Source organism: Schistocerca serialis, chromosome 1, assembly GCF_023864345.2.
Source record: "Schistocerca serialis cubense isolate TAMUIC-IGC-003099 chromosome 1, iqSchSeri2.2, whole genome shotgun sequence".
Taxonomy (NCBI): domain Eukaryota; kingdom Metazoa; phylum Arthropoda; class Insecta; order Orthoptera; family Acrididae; genus Schistocerca; species Schistocerca serialis.
The window spans coordinates 1,141,544,095-1,141,565,100 of record NC_064638.1 but is presented as its reverse complement, the minus strand read 5'-3'; the positions used below and the strand labels follow the sequence as shown (position 1 = coordinate 1,141,565,100).

The 21,006-nt window shown below is 40.6% G+C and overlaps 1 protein-coding gene across 1 annotated transcript in view; it reads left to right on the top strand.

Moving 5' to 3' along the window:
* LOC126417476 (serine/threonine-protein phosphatase 6 regulatory ankyrin repeat subunit A-like) overlaps positions 1 to 21,006 on the top strand; it is a 408,260-nt gene that overhangs the window by 198,652 nt on the left and 188,602 nt on the right. Inside the window, exons 7-9 of the mRNA XM_050085121.1 lie at positions 15,129 to 15,230; positions 19,050 to 19,151; positions 19,240 to 19,320. Of these exons, the coding sequence (XP_049941078.1) occupies positions 15,129 to 15,230; positions 19,050 to 19,151; positions 19,240 to 19,320 (285 nt within the window). The remainder of the gene's footprint in view (positions 1 to 15,128; positions 15,231 to 19,049; positions 19,152 to 19,239; positions 19,321 to 21,006) is intronic.

Here is a 21,006-nt window from a genome sequence, read left to right as displayed (position 1 = left end):
AATCCCCAAATCACCTTCACTACCCTCTGGCTCCTACCCTTGTAACCGACCCCGGTGTAAAACCTGTCCCATGCACCGTCCCACCACCAACTACTCCAGTCCTGTAACCCGGAAGGTGTACACGATCAAAGGCAGAGCCACGTGTGAAAGCACCCACATGATTTACCAACTGACCTGCCTACACTGTGAAACTTTCTATGTCGGAATGACCAGCAACAAACTGTCCATTCGCATGAATGGACACAGGCAGACAGTGTTTGTTGGTAATGAGGATCACCCTTTGGCTAAACATGCCTTGGTGCATGGCCAGCACATCTTGGCACAGTGTACACCGTCCAGGTTATCTGGATACTTCCCACTAACACCAACCTGTCAGAACTCCGGAGATGGGAACTTGCCCTTCAGTATTCTCGTTATCTGCCAGGCCTCAATCTCCGCTAATTTCAATTTGTCGTCGCTCATACCTCACCTGTCTTTCAACAACATCTTTGCCTCTGTACTTCCGCTCGACTGACATCTCTGCCCAAACTCTTTGCCTTTACAAATGTCCGCTTGTCTCTGTGTATGTGCAGATGGATATGCGTGTGTGTGCGAATGTATACCTGTCCTTTTTTCCCCCTAAGGTAAGTCTTTCCGCTCCCGGGATTGGAATGACTCCTTACCCTCTCCCTTAAAACCCACATCTTTTTGTCTTTCCCTCTCCTTCCCTCTTTCCTGTCGAAGCAACCGTTGGTTGCGAAAGCTTGAATTTTGTGTGTATGTTTGTGTTTGTTTGTGTGTCTATCAACCTGCCAGCACTTTCGTTTGGTAAGTCACATCATCATTGTTTTTAGATATATTTTTCCCACGTGGAATGTTTCCCTCTATATATATATATATATATATAGACACACACCCACACACACACACACACACACACACATCATACCTATTACAAATAAAATCTGACTATTTGTAATATATATATATATATATATATATATAGTTGTGTAAAATCTGACTATTTGTAATAGGTATGATGTAACACCCAATATTGTGCCTTATTAGGTACAATGGTGCATTTGTATCATGTATATGTAACCACATATGTATATATGACTATACTAAACTTGTAAAAAAATGCTATGATGTTTTCAAAAGACACCAGTTGGTGTCTCCATGCAAAAAAGTACAATAAATAAACAAATCAGAAAGTATTTTCCCTACTTTTTACTAGCCAAAGTAAGGTACATAAAGGTAAAGATAAATATACATTTTATGCTTTGTACCTTACACTATTTACCCTCATAGTTCCCACAAAAGTTCGAACAATCGTCCCATCACAGCACTAAATTTGAGATGCACCTGTGGTAGAATTCATCTGGCTGACTATGGAACCATTGTCGAACTGCTGTCTTGGATTCATCATTGCCTGTGAATCACTGCACTCCCATATGATATGTCAAGCTCCTGGGAAATGCCTGTGATGTGCACATGCTGATCTGTTTCCACCATTGCATCCACGTGGGAAAGGTTGTTGTCAATCAGCAACGAATGCAGCCTCCTCGACTGCTCACTGTCATGCAAGACTTCAAGGCCTTAGTTGGAACTCACAACACCACAACATCACAGTTCTAAAAGCGAGACAGTTTCCCCCATATGTGGGCTGTTTTTACCTGTAGATGTTAATGGGAATTCATCCCTTGCTCCATAGAAAATGAATCACAGTTCGTTGCGCTAATGCTGTGGATGTGTGAAGCACAACCGCCATCTTTAACAACTGACAGCAGGGTCTTTCAGCAGAGCTACCAGGAGGCAAGGCTGGTGTGAACCAAGAAATGCCCAACATTGGAAATGGATATGTTGACTTTGCATTTACAGCTGTAATTTGACTAAAAAATAGGGGTAAAACCTTTCTGATTTGTCCTTGTGTGGAGACCTACTAACCATGCTTATAAGTATGTCACACTGATATTGGATTGACTATAATTCACTTGAGATGTTATCTACATCTACATCTACATTTACACTCCGCAAGCCACCAACGGTGTGTGGCAGAGGGCACTTTACGTGCCACTGTCATTACCTCCCTTTCCTGTTCCAGTCGCGTATGGTTCGCGGGAAGAACGACTGTCTGAAGCCTCCATGCGTGCTCTAATCTCTCTAATTTTACATTCGTGATCTCTTCGGGCGGTATAAGTAGGGGGAAGCAATATATTCGATACCTCATCCAGAAACGCACCCTCTCGAAACCTGGCGAGCAAGCTACACCGCGATGCAGAGCGCCTCTCTTGCAGAGTCTGCCACTTGAGTTTAGTAAACATCTCCGTAACGCTATCACGGTTACCAAATAACCCTGTGACGAAACGTGCCACTCTTCTTTGGATCTTCTCTATCTCCTCCGTCAAACCGATCTGGTACGGATACCACACTGATGAGCAATACTCAAGTATAGGTCGAACGCGTGTTTTGTAAGCCACCTCCTTTGTTGATGGACTACATTTTCTAAGCACTCTCCCAATGAATCTCAACCTGGTACCCGCCTTACCAACAATTAATTTTATATGATCATTCCACTTCAAATCGTTCCGCACGCATACTCCCAGATATTTTACAGAAGTAACTGCTACCAGTGTTTGTTCCGCTATCATATAATCATACAATAAAGGATCCTTCTTTCTATGTATTCGCAATACATTACATTTGTCTATGTTAAGGGACAGTTGCCACTCCCTGCACCAAGTGCCTATCCGCTGCAGATCTTCCTGCATTTCGCTACAATTTTCTAATGCTGCAACTTCTCTGTATACTACAGCATCATCCGCAAAAAACCGCATGGAACTTCCGACACTATCTACTAGGTCATTTATATACACTCCTGGAAATGGAAAAACGAACACATTGACACCGGTGTGTCAGACCCACCATACTTGCTCCGGACACTGCGAGAGGGCTGTACAAGCAATGATCACACGCACGGCACAGAGGACACACCAGGAACCGCGGTGTTGGCCGTCGAATGGCGCTAGCTGCGCAGCATTTGTGCACCGCCGCCGTCACTGTCAGCCAGTTTGCCGTGGCATACGGAGCTCCATCGCAATCTTTAACACTGGTAGCATGCCGCGACAGCGTGGACGTGAACCGTATGTGCAGTTGACGGACTTTGAGCGAGGGCGTATAGTGGGCATGCGGGAGGCCGCGTGGACGTACCGCCGAATTGCTCAACACATGGGGCGTGAGGTCTCCACAGTACATCGATGTTGTCGCCAGTGGTCGGCGGAAGGTGCACGTGCCCGTCGACCTGGGACTGGACCGCAGCGACGCACGGATGCACGCCAAGACCGTAGGATCCTACGCAGTGCCGTAGAGGACTGCACCGCCACTTCCCAGCAAATTAGGGACACTGTTGCCCTGGGATATCGGCGAGGACCATTCGCAACCATCTCCATGAAGCTTGGCTACGGTCCCGCACACCGTTAGGCTGTCTTCCGCTCACGCCCCAACATCGTGCAGCCCGCCTCCAGTGGTGTCGCGACAGGCGTGAATGGAGGGACGAATGGAGACGTGTCGTCTTCAGCGATGAGAGTCGCTTCTGCCTTGGTGCCAATGATGGTCGTATGCGTGTTTGGCGCCGTGCAGGTGAGCGCCACAATCAGGACTGCATACGACTGAGGCACACAGGGCCAACACCCGGCATCATGGTGTGGGGAGCGATCTCCTACACTGGCCGTACACCACTGGTGATCGTCGAGGGGACACTGAATAGTGCACGGTACATCCAAACTGTCAGCGAACCCATCGTTCTACCATTCCTAGACCGGCAAGGGAACTTGCTGTTCCAACAGGACAATGCACGTCCGCATGTATCCCGTGCCACCCAACGTGCTCTAGAAGGTGTAAGTCAACTACCCTGGCCAGCAAGATCTCCAGATCTGTCCCCCATTGAGCATGTTTGGGACTGGATGAAGCGTCGTCTCACGCGGTCTGCACGTCCAGCACGAACGCTGGTCCAACTGAGGCGCCAGGTGGAAATGGCATGGCAAGCCATTCCACAGGACTACATCCAGTATCTCTACGATCGTCTCCATGGGATAATAACAGCCTGCATTGCTGCGAAAGGTGGATTTACACTGTACTAGTGCCGACATTGTGCATGCTCTGTTGCCTGTGTCTATGTTCCTGTGGTTCTGTCAGTGTGATCATGTGATGTATCTGACCCCAGGAATGTGTCAATAAAGTTTCCTCTTCCTGGGACAATGAATTCACGGTGTTCTTATTTCAATTTCCAGGAGTGTATATTGTGAAAATCAATGGTCCCATAACACTCCCCTGTGGCATGCCAGAGGTTACTTTAACGTCTGTAGACGTCTCTCCATTGATAACAACATGCTGTGTTCTGTTTGCTAAGAACTCTTCAATCCAGCCACACAGCTGGTCTGATATTCCGTAGGCTCTTACTTTGTTTATCAGGCGACAGTGCGAAACTGTATCGAATGCCTTCCGGAAGTCAAGAAAAATTGCATCTACCTGGGAGCCTGTATCTAATATTTTCTGGGTCTCATGAACAAATAAAGTGAGTTGGGTCTCACACGATCGCTGTTTCCAGAATCCATGTTGATTCCTACATAGTAGATTCTGGGTTTCCAAAAACGACATGATACTCGAGCAAAAAACATGTTCTAAAATTCTACAACAGACTGACGTCAGAGACATAGGTCTATAGTTTTGCGCATCTGCTCGACGATCCTTCTTGAAGACTGGGACTACCTGTGCTCTTTTCTAATCATTTGGAACCCTCCGTTCCTCTAGAAACTTGCGGTACACGGCTGTTAGAAGGGGGGCAAGTTCTTTCGCGTACTCTGTGTAGAATCGAATTGGTATCCCATCAGGTCCAGTGGACTTTCCTCTATTGAGTGACTCCAGTTGCTTTTCTATTCCTTGGACACTTATTTTGATGTCAGCCATTTTTTCATTTTGCGAGTATTTAGAGAAGAAAATGCAGTGCGGTCTTCCTCTGTGAAACAGCTTTGGAAAAAGGTGTTTAGTATTTCAGCTTTACGCGTGTCATCCTCTGTTTCAATGCCATCATCATCCCGGAGTGTCTGGATATGCTGTTTCGAGCCACTTACTGATTTAACGTAAGACCAGAACTTCCTAGGATTTTCTGTCAAGTCGGTACATAGAATTTTACTTTCGAATTCACTGAACGCTTCACGCATAGCCCTCCTTACGCTAACTTTGACATCGTTTAGCTTCTGTTTGTCTGAGAGGTTTTGGCTGCGTTTAAACTTGGAGTGAAGCTCTCTTTGCTTTCGCAGTAGTTTCCTAACTTTGTTGTTGTACCACGGTGGGTTTTTCCCATCCCTCACAGTTTTACTCGGCACGTACCTGTCTAAAATGCATTTTACGATTGCCTTGAACTTTTTCCATAAACACTCAACATTGTCAGTGTCGGAACAGAAATTTTGGTTTCGATCTGTTAGGTAGTCTGAAATCTGCCTTCTATTACTCTTGCTAAACAGATAAACCTTCCTCCCTTTTTTTATATTCCTATTAACTTCCATATTCAGGGATGCTGCAACGGCCTTATGATCACTGATTCCCTGTTCTGCACTTAAAGAGTCGAAAAGTTCGGGTCTGTTTGTTATCAGTAGGTCCAAGATGTTATCTCCACGAGTCGGTTCTCTGTTTAATTGCTCGAGGTAATGTTCGGATAGTGCACTCAGTATAATGTCACTCACTCGATGCTCTGTCCCTACCACCCGTCCTAAACATCTGAGTGTCCCAGTCTATATCTGGTAAATTGAAATCTCCACCTAAGGTTATAACATGCTGAGAAAATTTATGTGAAATGTATTCCAAATTTTCTCTCAGTTGTTCTGCCACTAATGCTGCTGAGTCGGGAGGTCGGTAAAAGGAGCCAATTATTAACCTAGCTCGGTTGTTGAGTGTAACCTCCACCCATAATAATTCACAGGAACTATCCACTTCTACTTCACTACAGGATAAACTACTACTAACAGCGACGAACACTCCACTACTGGTTGCATGCAATCTATCCTTTCTAAACACCGTCTGTACCTTTGTAAAAATTTCGGCAGAATTTATCTCTGGCTTAAGCCAGCTTTCTGTACCTATAACGATTTCAGCTTCGGTGCTTTCTATCAGCGCTTGAAGTTCTGGTACTTTACCAACGCAGCTTCGACAGTTGACAATTACAATACCGATTGCTGCTTGGTCCCCGCATGTCCTGACTTTGCCCGGCACCTGTTGAGGCTGTTGCCCTTTCTGTACTTGACCAAGGCCATCTAACCTAAAAAACCGCCCAGCCCACACCACACAACCCCTGCTACCCGTGTAGCCGCTTGTTGCGTGTAGTGGACTCCTGACCTATCCAGCAGAACCTGAAACCCCACCTCCCTATGGCGCAAGTCCAGGAATCTGCAGCCCACACGGTCGCAGAACCGTCTCAGCCTCTGATTCAGACCCTCCACTCAGCTCTGTACCAAAGGTCCGCAGTCAGCCTTTCGACGATGCTGCAGATGGTGAGCTCTGCTTTCATCCCGCTAGCGAGACTGGCAGTCTTCACCAAATCAGATAGCCGCTGGAAGTCAGAGAGGATTTCCTCCAATCCATAGCAACACACATCATTGGTGCCGACATGAGTGACCACCTGCAGATGGGTGCACCCTGTACCCTGTTATATTTATATAATGTTCTGCTATTCAGCCAGTTTAATTATGAAATGAATTGTTTACAAAAACTATCTGGTAATTGTCATGACACAGCTATTCCAAGGATCAAGACATCTCAATTTTGCTGTGAGAATGATATTAATTCTATAGAAAGCATTTAATACTGTTGTGCTTCTGGAAGTTCTGCCAAGTTGTTTCCATCTTATGTAGAATATTTTGACTACTGACACAGCCATCTCCTTCAGGTGGTGCGAGGTTTGCTATTATGTGTACTCACTGCCTGGAATAGACTCGATTAATTCTGTTGATCTTCATCTTATGATCTCTTCTAAGACACTGTCCACTCCATTCTTTTACCATCTCAGACAGAATTACAGCATCATCAGCAAACCTTAAAGTTTTTACTTCTTCTCCATGAACTTTAATTCCCTTTTGAAATTTCTCCTTTGTTTCCTTTACTGCTTGCTCAATGTACAGTTTGAATAACATTAGGGATATGCTACAACCCTGTCTGACTCCCTTCTCAAATACACCTTTCATGTCATTTGAAACTTATTAACTGCAATCTAAATTCTATATGAGTTGCAAATAAACTTTTGGTTCCTGTATTTTATCCCTGTTACCATAAAATTTCAAAGAGTGTATTCCAGTACACATTATCAAAAGCTTATTTTTAATCTACAAATTCTAGAAACAACATTTGACTTTCTTCAGACTGTCTTCTAGGACAAGTCATAGGGTCAGTAAGCTTTTGCACGTCCAGAACATAAACTGATATTCCCTAAGGTCAGCTTCTATCAGTGCTTCCATTTTTCTGTAAGTAATTTACATCAATATTTTGCAATCATGACTTATTAAACTTGTAGTTCTGTAGTAGTCACCCTTGTCAGCACCTGGTCTCTTAGTCCTCATAGCGTTTATATCATGTAGCTCCACATTAGTCGACAAAAACTTAAGTAAATAGTTAGCTAATTTATACTGCAAGTAAACTTAAGACTATTCTGCCTGTTTACATTATTTAAAATGAATGTGAAATGTCATGAATATGTGCAGTAATTTAGTATTAGTTTTGAAATGATTCTAAATATTGTTACATCAGTCATGATATTCATGAATATAACTGAAAGATTGCAGGAAATGTAAACAAAGGTAATAAACATGGGAACAATAAATATATAAACCACAGCACTTTTGCACAGTCAACACACAGCTTTCTACTACATTCCAGGTAAATGGCCGATCACATTTGATGCATTTACTATCTGCTGTTTTCCATTTCTTGGCCCTTAATACAGGCCTTCCTCTTTTCCATTCTATCACCTGGTTTGTTTTCAGTTTATTCCTGAATGTCTCTCAGAGCTTTGTGGATCACTTCCATGACATCTCTTATAAATTTTGAATTTGCACTCATCTCCACTCTAGCAGTTCCATGGCGAAACTCTTGGTGAATTTGAGATGAGTCAGCATGGCTTTCCTCTGTAGCTCAAATAAAGAAAAAGCTATTCATACACCTAATCCATGGATAATTCTGATTGCTCTTTTCTGTAAGGTTAATATTCTGTTCATATGTATGTCAGCAGCACAACCCCATATCTCTATCCCGTAATTAATCTGTGCAAAAATGGTTCCATAATAAATTGTTTTTAATGTCTGATGTGGGACTACTTTTGATAACTGGCTGATTAGATGTAATTAACTGCTGATTTTATTGCATAAAAATTTGATATGGTTTACCCATCTCAGATTTTCATCTAGGTGAATACCTAGAAATCTGCAGCCTTCTGTGTCCACTTCTTCAATTCCACCTATGTTACTGATAGAGGTTTTGTGTGAGTTTGTAAGTTTAAATGGCAATAACTGAGATTTACTGATATTAACTTTCAAACCTTGGTCTTGGAAATAAGTAATTATTTGACGTAGTCCCTCAGTTGCTACCAACGTTAACTCATCATTTTGTTTACCAAGAAATAACAGTGAGGTATTGTCTGCATAGGTTACCAATTAGGAGTTGAAAGGTTGCTCTATATCATTTATGTACACTAGGAAAAGGAAAGGGCCCAAAATTGAGCCCTGGGGTACACCTCGTGTGACTGTCTCATATTTGGACTGGAAATTAATGATCTGATTATTGATTTTGTAAGTCAGCTTTGTACACTGCTTGCGGTTAAATAAATATGTAGCCAGCAATTGCATGGATCCAGCATTTACATTGTATGACTCAAATTTACTTAAAAGTAACTCATGGTTTACCAAGTCAAAGACTTTAGTAAGGTCTAGAAATATGCCAGCTGTTAATATTCCTTGATCAAGGGAACCATACGTTTTATGAAGAAATTCTGTAATTGCTGTGACAGTACTATGATCTTTTCGGAATCCATGTTGTGTCTGTGTTAGGAACTTAGTTTTTGAGAAGTAGTCACTAAGTTGTGTCAGCAGCACAACTTCAAATACTTTGCTGAAGACAGGTATTAATGATATGGGCCTGAAATTTGAAACCTCTTCCTTGGATCCTTTTTTATGCACTGGTTTAACTGTGCTCCATTTCAATACATTTGGAAATGTATGTTCTCTAATACTGCAGTTTACCAGGCGGGTGATTATTTTAACTAATTCCTTATTACATTTTTTAATCACGATGCTACTCAAACCATCCCATCCAGATGAGAACTTATACTTTAGATTATTTATTATCCTGCCTATTTCTTTTTCACTTACTTGTTTGAATTCAAAAGGTGGCTCTTCAAAGGGGCAGAGCTTTACCTCACTACTCACAATTGTGATATTAACTGGACTAACAGCTGCAGATATAAAGTATTTATTGAAAACATTGCAGACTTTATTAGGATCTTTAATTGTGTTTCCTTCATGTGTTATATTTACAATTTCAGTTTCTGGCTTCGGTGTGGCTTTGCGAAATTGATTTACAATTCTCCATGAGGTCTTGGCTATATTGTCTGATTGAGCTATTTCACTGCTGTATATCTGTTTTCTTAGATTTGAAAGCTCTTTCTTAAAGATTTTCTTGTCTTCATTGTTCTTGGCCTTAAAAACCTGCAGGTTTGTTGACTTGTGTAACACATACAGGTCCTGCATGTTTTGCCTGAGTTTTATCATATTTGCTGGCAGTATCAGTCTGTTGGTTTTTGCACTTTGGTTATGGGTGAACACTCTTTGTATTTTCTTAACAGAGCAGCATCTGTCAAAGTGTCTTAGCATAGTATCATATAATTTGGCCCATTTGTTTTCAGATCCTTCAGTCTGGTAAACCAGATCCCAGTCCTCTATAGCTAATTTATTTCTTAGGCCAAGGATGTTACCCTCTTTTAGGATTCTTTTATTTTCGATAACTTTTGTCATTTTTGGGATGCTTGTGTTTACATACTCTACAACAAGCTGGCATTTGTGGTCAGAGTAGTGAAAATCCATATTCCAGCACCTAACACTCTCTTTAATATATTTACATAGTATAACGTAATCAATTCTGCTAGATGTGGACTTTGTTACCCTGGTATCACTATTTACTACATTTATGAGATTATATGGGTTAAGAGTATCTATTAACCTCATATTACGCAAGCTGGAAGATTTTGCCTCAATATTCAGATCACCAAGTATAGTTAGGTCACTGGGACCACAACGTCCCACTACTCTACTAAATATGTCTATGAAGCTAACTACATCAGCCTTTGGTGGATGATAAATCCCAATAACTTTATGTTTTCTCATAACCTCTCTACACTCTTTGGTGTGGACCTCAATGCCTGTCACTTCAATCAAGCCTTCTTTGTTGTACTGGTCTAGATAGTTTATTTTCTTGTACTTGAGATTCTCACTAATGTAAACTGCCACACCACCATCCTTATGTTGCTGTCTACAATAACTATTTGCTCTCATGGTAAGTATAATAAGCTACTTGAGTATTGAGTATTCCTGTATTGAGTGTTCATTTATTGAGTATTCCAAAATTGTCAGATATAGTGTATAGTGTGTGTGCTCCCAGTCTAATACAAAAGGGAGCCTGTTTTTTTCCCTGTCATCAGTATTCTGACTGGTTTCACACAGCCCACCACAAATTCCTCTCCTGAGCCGACCTCTTCAGCACAGAGTAGCACTTGTAACCTACATCCTTAATTATTTGCTGGATGTATTCCAGGCTCTGCCTTCCTCTACAGTTTTTACCCTCGGCAACTTCCTCTGATACCATGTAAGTTATTCTCTGATGTCTTAACAGATGTCCTACCATCTTGTCCCTTCTTCTTGTCAGTGTTTTCCATATGTTCCTTTCCTCTTAGGTTCTGTGCAGAACCCTCTCATTCCATACTTTTCAACATTTGTCTGTAGCACCACATCTCAAATGCTTCGATTATCTTCTGTTCTGGTTTCCCCACAGTCCTTGTTTCGCTCTTTACAATGCTGTTCTCCATATGAACAATCTCAAAAACGTCTTCCTCAAATTAAGGCCTATGTTTGATACTAGTAGACTTCTCATGCCCAGGAGTGCCCATTTTCACCAGTGCTAGTCTGCTTTTGATGTCCTCCTTGCTCCATCCATAATTGGTTATCTTGCTGCCTAAGTAGCAGAATTCCATAACTCCATCTACTTCATAATCACCAGTCTTGTTAATTTTCTCACTGTTCTCATTTCTGCTGCTTCCCATTACTTTTGTCTTTCTTTGATTTACTCTCAATCCCTATTCTGTGCTCATTATACTCTTCATTCCATTCAGCAGATGATGTAATTGTTCTTCACTTTCACTGAGGATAGCATGCTCATCAGTGAACTGTATCATAAATATCCTTCCACCTCAAATTTTAATTCCTTTCTTGAACCTATCTTTTATTTGCATCATTGGTTCTTTGAGGTAGAGATTGAACAGTAGGGGCAATAGGCTTTATCCCTGTTGTACACTCTTTTTAATCTGAGCACTTCATTCTTGGTCTTCCACTCTTATTATTCCCTCTTGGCTCTTTTATATGTTGTATATTACCCATCTCTCCCTATAGCTTACCACTATTTTCCTCAGAATTTTGAACATCTTGCACCATTTGACATTATCAAATATTTTTTCCAGGGTAACAAATCCTATGAATGTTTCTGGACTTTTTTTTAGTCTTGCTTCCATCATCAACCATGGCATCAGAATTGCCTCTGTGGTGCATTTGCCTTTCCTAAAACCAAACTGTTTGTGATCTAACACATCCTCAGTTTTCTTTTCCATTCTTTTGTATATCATTGTTGTCAGCAACTTAGATGCATGAGCTGTTAAGCTGACTGTGTGATAATTCTTGCATTTGTCAGCTCTGCAGCCTTTGGAATGGTGCTGATGATATTGTACCAAATGTGTGATGGTATATTGCCAGCTTCAAACATTCTACACACCAAAGTGAATAGTCGTTTTGTTGCCACTTCCTCCAATGATTTTAAAAATTCTGATGGAATGGTATCTATCCCTTCTGCCCTATTTGATCTTAAGTTCTCCAAAGCACCCTTAAATTCTGATTCTAATAATGGATCCTCTGCTTCTTCTAAATCAATTCCTGTTTCTTCTTCTACCACATCAGACAAATATTCCACTTTATAGAGGTATTCAATGTCCTCTTTCAACCTATCCACTCTCTCCTCTGCATTTAACAGTTGATTTCCTGTTGCACTCTTAGAGTTACCATCCATGCTTTTGATTTCAACAAAAGTTGTTTTTACTTTTTTATATGCTGAGTCCGTCCTTCCAACAGTCATTTCGTTTTTGACTTCTTCACATTTTGTCTTAGGTTCTTTGCACTTCCTGTTTATTTCATCACTAAGTGACCAGTATCCATGAATTTCCCTGAACATTTTAGTACTTCTGTCTTTCATCCATCAACTGAAGAATTTCTTCTGTTACCCATGGTTTCTTTGCAGCTAACTTCTTTGTGTCTATTTTTTTCTTTCCAATTTCTGTGACTGCTCATTTTAGATATGTCCATTCCTCTTCAACTGAACTGCCTTCTGATCTGTTCCTTATCTCAGTATCTGTAGCCTCCAAGAACATCCTGTATATTTCTTTATTCTTTAGTACTTGCATATCCCATTTCCTTGCACACTGATTCTTCCTTACTAGTTTCTTAAACTTCAGTCTATTCTTTATCCCTACTTACTTGTGACCTGAGTTTATATCTGCTCCTGTGTACACTTTACAACCCACTATATAATTTCAGAAACTCAACCTGACCATGATTTAATCTAACTGAAATCTTCCTGAATCTTCTGACCTTTTCCAGGTATACCTCCTTCTATTGTGATTCTTGAACAGAGTATTTGCAATTACTATCTGAACACTATTAGTCATTCTCCTCTTTTATTCGTAGTAGCAGGCCCATATTCTCCTGTAGCCCTTTGTTCTACTCCTTCCCTTACAACCACATTCCAGTCCCGCATGATAATTAAATTTTCATCTCCCTTTATGTACTGAACTACCTGTTCAGTATCTTCATATACTTCCTCTATCTCCTCATCTTCGATATGTGACATCAGCATGTATATGTGAACTATTGTTGTCAATTTTGCTTTGCTGTTGATTTAGATGAGAACAACCCCAGCACTGAACTTTTCACAGTAACTCATTCTCTGCCCTACCTTCCTATTCATGGTGAATCCTACTCAATTTATACCATTTCCTGCTGCTGGTGATATTACCCTATACTCATATGGCCAGAAATCCTTGTCATATTTCCATTTCACTTCACTGAACCTAACTACATCTAGAGTGAGCATTAGCATTTTCCTTTTCAGATATTCTAGATTCCTCTCCATGTTCAGACTTCTGACATTCCATGCTCCAAGCCATAGAATGTTATCCTTTCATTGGTTATTTAATCTTTTTCTCATGGTATGATCCCCCCCCCTCCTCCCCCCCCCCAAGTGCAAAGAGTGCAAGACAGTGCCCTGAAACTCTTTCTGCCCTCTCTGACAAGGCTGTAGGCTAAATGAGGTTGATTGCTGTTGCCAGAAGTCTTCGGCCACAATTAGTGATAATTTTTATTCAAATTTCCTTTCTGTTTCACTGTTCATTTCTGTAGTATGGGCATTTTAAAATACTCTCACATCCCCTCCCAGAGATCCAAATGGGGGACTAGACCAGGTCTTTTGCCAGTGGAGAGATCATCATGGCACTTTTCAATTACAGGCTACAAGTCCTGTGATACACATTACATGTCTTTAATTCAGTGGTTTTCTGCATTCTCATGCTGTTGATAATTGCTGATTCTTCCACCTTTAGGGTCAGTCCCCTCCCCCCCTCCTCCCCCTCCCCCCCCCCCAAGTGCAAAGAGTGCAAGACAGTGCCCTGAAACTCTTTCTGCCCTCTCTGACAAGGCTGTAGTCTAAATGAGGTTGATTGCTGTTGCCAGATGTCTTCGGCCACAATTAGTGATAATTTTTATTCAAATTTTAAGTGGTGGTGGAGTTCAAACCCAGGACCAAGGGCATTTTGATTACTAATTAAAGATACTAGATCATGGACACAAATTTTCACATTAATTCCCTTAATTTTACTAAGCATTTTTATGAGGATTGTTGTATTTTCATTCAAATTGCCTTTCTGTTCCACTGTTCATTTCTGTAGTATGGGCATTTTAAAATACTCTCACATCCTCCTCACTATGACAGCAGGGAACTGAAACTGTGAGATAAATTTGTGTTGTGTTTCTGCAACTTTTTGTCTCTCGCATTGCTACAAAGTAACTCTAGGATTAGGGTTTCCTTCTCAAGGCTTGAAAATACCTGCAGGCACCAGTCTAATGCTGATAACTAATAACACACACACACCAGGGTTCTCCCATAAGGAGCTGCTGTCCTGTAAGCATAAATTGAGCTTCTAGACATCTGTGAAGATGTTGTCTCTCATAAATAAAGATGACAAAACCTACACAAATTCATTGTCATAATTTTACTAACTTTTGAGCTCAATGAGAAGCACCAGTAAGGGGAACTATGTTATACAAATATCATAAACAACTAATTGATATAGTTATTTGAACACAATTGATTGAACATTGAAAGCCCTTTAGATTTTGTATATTATTTTAGATTTGTATATTATTTAGATTTTGTATGTTATTTAGTTATCCCTCTTCCAATTGACCTTATCTCAGGAACTTGGGACCATTACTCACAATCTATTGTTGTATTAGTATGGCTCATCAACAACAACACATGGAAAAATATCCAGCATAACATTTTCTGAAATGTAATACCTCCATTACATTCCATAACTAAGAATGAATAATGCAATGCAACACATGATATACTTGTACAGTGTATTACTTGCTTTAACTCAGTCTGCACAAAAACTGTTTAAGATTATCTGAAAGTTTCAATGCACTCGTGCATACAATGGTAACACACATGCAATCTACGAATATTTCCTTTCTTCTTAAAATTGTATGTGTTATTCAGTTCTTTGCAATTTGTTCCAGGAAGTGCAGGCATTAATAAAATCAGGAGCTGAAACATCATGCCTGAAGAAAGACAGTCTCACTAAGATTCTCCACATTGCTGTCAGGAATGATGACTATGAGGTAATTGTAAGTTAAATAAAGTTATCCTCAATCTGAAGGTCGGTTTTAACATGACAGGGCTTACCTAGGCATGGTCTTATTGGTTATGGTATGTTCTTGCCTTCAGTCAAATCTTGGACTGACTTGTCTGACCAAATAAGGTCGAACATACCATTAAATGTGACCTTTGAATTAATACTTAAATTGCCATTTTTCACACTAACAAATCATTACCACAGGTGCTGGAAACAATTAGTGACAGAAATAATTCCATGACCAACTGTGTATCAAGTCCTTGGCCTTTCACTTTGTAGTCTGACACCTACCTACTGAACCACGAAGCCAAAGGATTTCTCAGTAATCGTTGACACAATTTTTTTACGCCCTGTTTGTCATATGACACATAAATTATCTTTTTATCATCCTAGCAGCATGTTAAGATTTTTTTGAAAATCTGCTCTCCAACTGATCCTATATGTTTTTTTTTTTTTAAGAATTGGTGTACTGCCCAAGGGAGGTATGTATGTTTATATTGTAATTTCTCACATCAAGATCACTTAGTAATTGCAAAGTTCATTTTGCTAGCTCTGCCAATGGACTGCCATCTTCAGATCTGATGAATCAGTTAACAATGTTATCATTGTTGGCTTTAAATGTTTATGTTGACATTTGAGTGAAACCTCTCAGCAGTACAGTTGCTTATATCTGTATGCAATTTAAGCAATGCCTTTTGTTGTCTCAAATTCATATTCTAAGAATTACTTTGGAGATGTGCTTTATTAATCTAAGTAAAGCATAATGTGCCTATTTCTTTGAATTTCTACAATAGGGTATTTTCCTTTCAAAGAATGAAATTGAATACCATAATTTTGCATCTTGTGATGTCAGAAAGGGTTTGCACATGTTGTTTGCTTTATTTGATTCATATTGTATGTGATCAGTTGCCCAACATGTTCTAGTGTGGAATTTCTGTAGCTGTAAATCTGAACTGTTTTACAAGGCTGCAATGGATTTCTGTGGTACTGCAACTGAAAACTGAATCATGTGGATATTTACAGGACGAAACTTATTACATACATCAGATGGGCTATACACAATATGTATTTATGATATACAGAAAACCAGTGGCTTTGTCAGCAGTTGCTATAACAACACAAATAGATACATTTAATTCAGGGCTATGAGAAGCTGGATGTACCTTCTGTGATATTGCAGGAAGACTTGCCATGAATGTAGTCACTACACGTGACTCCTGGCATTGGTGGTCATGAGAATGTACAGTTTTAAGTACACCAGGCTCTGTGCTGCCATATGTCAGTACCTAGAGGGCAACTTTTGTATTCAGTGTGGGGATGTGGCACATCATATTGGAACTGCAGAGCAATTTGAGCAGAGGTTGTGACCACAGTGACACAATGAACTGTTACAAATTGGTTACTTCAAGGGCAGCTCAGAGGCAGATGGCCTGTAGTGTGCATTCCACTGAACCCAAACCACTGCCATTTGTGACTTCAGTGGTGTCAAGTGAGAGCTCATTGGAGGGCATCATGGAGATCTGTTGTGTTTTCTGATAAAAACTGTTTCTTCTTCAGAGCCAGTGACCATTGTATGTGGGTTAGAAGAAGACCAGTTGAGGGCCAGCAACCAACTTGTCTGCATCCTAGACACATTGGACTGACACCTGGAGTTATGATCTGTGGTGTGATTCTGTATGACAGCAGGAGCACTCTTGTGGTTACCCCATGCACCCTGACTGCAAAACTGTACATCAGTCTGGTGATTCGACCTGTTATGCTGCCATATATGAACAGCATTCCAGGAAGTATTTTCCAACAGGATAATGCTCACTCACATACTACTGTTGTAACCCAACGTGGTCTACAGACTTTTGGTATTTTGCCTTGACTTGCACAATCACCGGATCTATGTCCAATTGAGCACATTGGACATCATCGGACGTCAATTCCAGCATCATCCACAAACAGCATTACCCGTCCCTGTATTGTCTGACCAAGTGCAACAGGCATGGAACTTCATCTCACAAACTTATGTCTGGTACCACAGACAGACATCTGGCATGTGTACAACACAGTCCATGCACAGTTGTTTGATTGCATTCAACATTCTGGCAGTTACATCAGTTACTAATGATCCAGCATTTCACTTTTGCAATAGCTTATGTCATGCTTACATCAACCTGTGATCTTGCGATGTTAATCACTTAAATATGTTACCTAAACAAATGTATTCCCAAAATTTCATTACTCTGGATTAATTATTTTTGGTGTTGTGATTTTTTTCCCATCAGTGTATGTCACAAACAGTTGTTGTTGTTGTGGTGTTCAGTCCAGAGATTGGTTTGATGCAGCTCTCCATGATACTCTATCCTGTGCAAGCTTCTTCATCTCCCAGTACCTACTGCAACCTACATCCTTCTGAATCTGCTTAGTGTATTCATCTCTTGGTCTTCCTCTACGATTTTTACCCTCCACACTGCCCTCCAGTACTAAATTGGTGATCCCTTGATGACTCCAAACATGTACTACCAACTGATCCCTTCTTCTAGTGATGTTATACCACAAATTTCTCTTCTCCCCAATTCTATTCAATACCTCCTCATTAGTTATGTGATCTACCCATCTAATCTTCAGCATTCTTCTGTAGCACCACATTTCGAAAACTTGTATTCTCTTCTTGTCTAAACTATTTATCATCCACGTTTCACTTCCATTCAAGGTTACACTCCATACAAATACTTTCAGAAACAACTTCCTGACACTTAAATTATACTCGAGGTTAACAAACTTCTCTTCTTCAGAAACGCTTTCCTTGCCATTGCCAGTCTACATTTTATATCCTCTCTACTTCGACCATCATCAGTTATTTTGCTCCCTAAATAACAAAACTCATTTACTACTTTAAGTGTCTCATTTCCTAATCTGATTCCCTCAGCATCACCTGCTTTAATTCAACTACATTCCATTATCCTCGTTTTGCTTTTGTTGATGTTCATCTTACATCCTCCTTTCAAGACACTGTCCATTCCATTCAACTGCTCTTCCAGGTCCTTTGCTGTCTCTGACAGAATTATAATGTCATCAGCAAACCTCAAAGTTTTTATTTCTTCTCTGTGGATTTTAATTCCCACTCCAAATTTTTCTTTTGTTTCCTTTACTGCTTGCTCAATATACAGATTGAATAACATTGGGGATAGGCTACAACCCTGTCTCACTCCCTTCTGAACCACTGCTTCTCTTTCATGCCTCTCAACTCTTATAACTGCTGTCTGGTTTCTGTACAAATTGTAAATAGCCTTTTGCTCCCTGTATTTTACCCCTGCCTCCTTATGAATTGAAAGAATTTCACAAACACTATCAATCCTATTACACATCCCAAGGGCATGGCAGATACTTCTCAGTGTCTCCAGATGACTCTCCAACAAGTACAACATGCTAAATTCTGCCTGTCAGAAAATTTTTATTCATTTGCAAACCTCATCAGATATATTATCGAAATATTGTAGAACTTTCTGGGAGTCTAGAAGCACCTAATTACTCTGGTTACCCCTTTCATTGATAGTGACATCGTCATGTGTGGAGATTGTAGGACAAGATAATTACATTAATGCCTAATCTCATTTTTCTGTATTGTGCTCATAATTGAAGGTTATTTACTGATGTTCAGCAATGCATTACACCTTGTCTAACAAATTCCTTTGTGATAATACAGAAAAGTATGGAATGTTTGCCACTTAAGTTTGACAAAGAATTCTCTGCAGGATGCAATAAAAAGTTAATATATTAATAATGAATTTTGTTAATGATATCTGTCATTTTCTAGCAAACAAATAGAATGATTGCTGAAGGTGCAGATGTAAATGGCAGACAGAGTTTTAACAGAGACTCGCCATCAACAGAAAAAGGCCACACTATAAGATGTTTGGTAAGTTCATCTTCTGAGTATTGTATAATCAGTCTATTTGATAACATTAGAATGTAGTACTTTAGTACTGTGTTTATTTTTTTTTCAGGGGTGCTATGAAGCAGGCGGACCTGTATATTATGAATTGTCAGGGGAATCTCCTTTGTTTGAGGCACTTAGGTCTCCAAAGGTAAGCAAATTTGTAATAGGCAGTATAAGAAATTAAATATAGGAAGACAATAAATGTGTAATGAACACATCTAATAGGAAGCAGCAAGAATCCATAAAGCTAAATAATTGCTATAGTTTTTATGTAAGTACCTGAAGACAATAACTGGACTGACAGGAAAAGAAATCAAGAGCAAAGGGGAAATGGCTTGGAATGAATTTGTTAAACTACACTGCGTGATATAAAAAAAATGAAGCATCCAGAAGGGAAGGAGAAAATGAAATGAAACATCGTGGGTTGAGAGGATGTGTGATGCCACTTCACTGATTACAATATCGAGTGTAATTTACAAAGAGCTTGGCAGTATGAGCCCACTTACAGGTGTGATACTGCACCTCCTCTGGCCTAGGTGCATTTAGTTGGTAAGGGCGTGATAATGCTGTTGTATCCTCCCCTGAGGAGGCAAGGTGGCCTACAACTGTTGTAACTGGTCTTTGATATCCTAACTGTTGGCACTAGAAAGGAGTTGACATCCAAGGTAGTCTCACCAACGTTCTAGTTGGGACAGATCTGTGGAGCTTACTGGCCAAGGGACTACCTCAACACCATGGAGATAGTTCACAGAGACATGTGCCATGTGTGGATAATACGGTCCTGTTGAAAACTGTCACCACAATACTGGTGCATGAGAGATAACACTTAAGGGTGGAGGATATCCATGACTTACTATTGTGGCAACAGATTTCTGTCAGTCACTACCAGTTCTGATATGAAGTCATCTTGATGTCTCCCTATATCATGATGTTAGGAACAACACTACTATGCCTCTTCAAAACATTGAAGGAATGAGATCTCTGCTCAGGTTGCTGCCATACTCACAGGTTATGCTCATTCAGTATATTACAGAACTGTAATTCATTGCTGAACACAGTACAAGACACTGAGTGAGGTGGTGCAGTGGTTAGCATACTGGACTCTCACTCAGTAGGATGACAGTTCAAACCCGTGTCCAGCCATTTTGAATTATGTTTTCCATGGTTTCCCTGAAATCACTTCAGGCAAATGCCGGAATGTTTCCTTTGAAAGGGCATGGCTAACTTCCTTCCTCATCCTTCCCTAATCCAATGGGACCAATGATCCCGCTGTTTGGTCCCTTCCCCCAAATCAATCAACCAACCAACTAACAATGCAACACCATTCATCAGCAGTCCACGCTTCCTGGTCACAGCACCACCCAGATACAGTGATTTGTGTTTTGGTATTAACAGCAGACTACACTGGCTGCTGCTAGTGTCCACCAGTGGTATGAGTTGACAAGTAATCTTCCTGGTAGTTCAGTACTTGTTATCAGGTTTAGCCACAAAGGTGTTGCAAAGCATTGTTTGGTGCAAAATATGATGATTCTCCTTTTTAGTGGTCAAATATAGTCATCCAGAAACTTGAAAACAAATACGCCTAGCATCACATTTCCAAACGGCCCAAAACTAGGCTACTGTCACATCCAAATGCCTCCAAATATGGATATTGCATGATCTGAAACTTCCTGGCAGATTAAAACTGTGTGCCCGACCGAGACTCGAACTCGGGACCTTTGCCTTTCGCGGGCAAGTGCTCTACCAACTGAGCTACCGAAGCAGGACTCACGCCCGGTACTCACAGCAGGTTCGCAGGAGAGCTTCTGTAAAGTTTGGAAGGTAGGAGACGAGG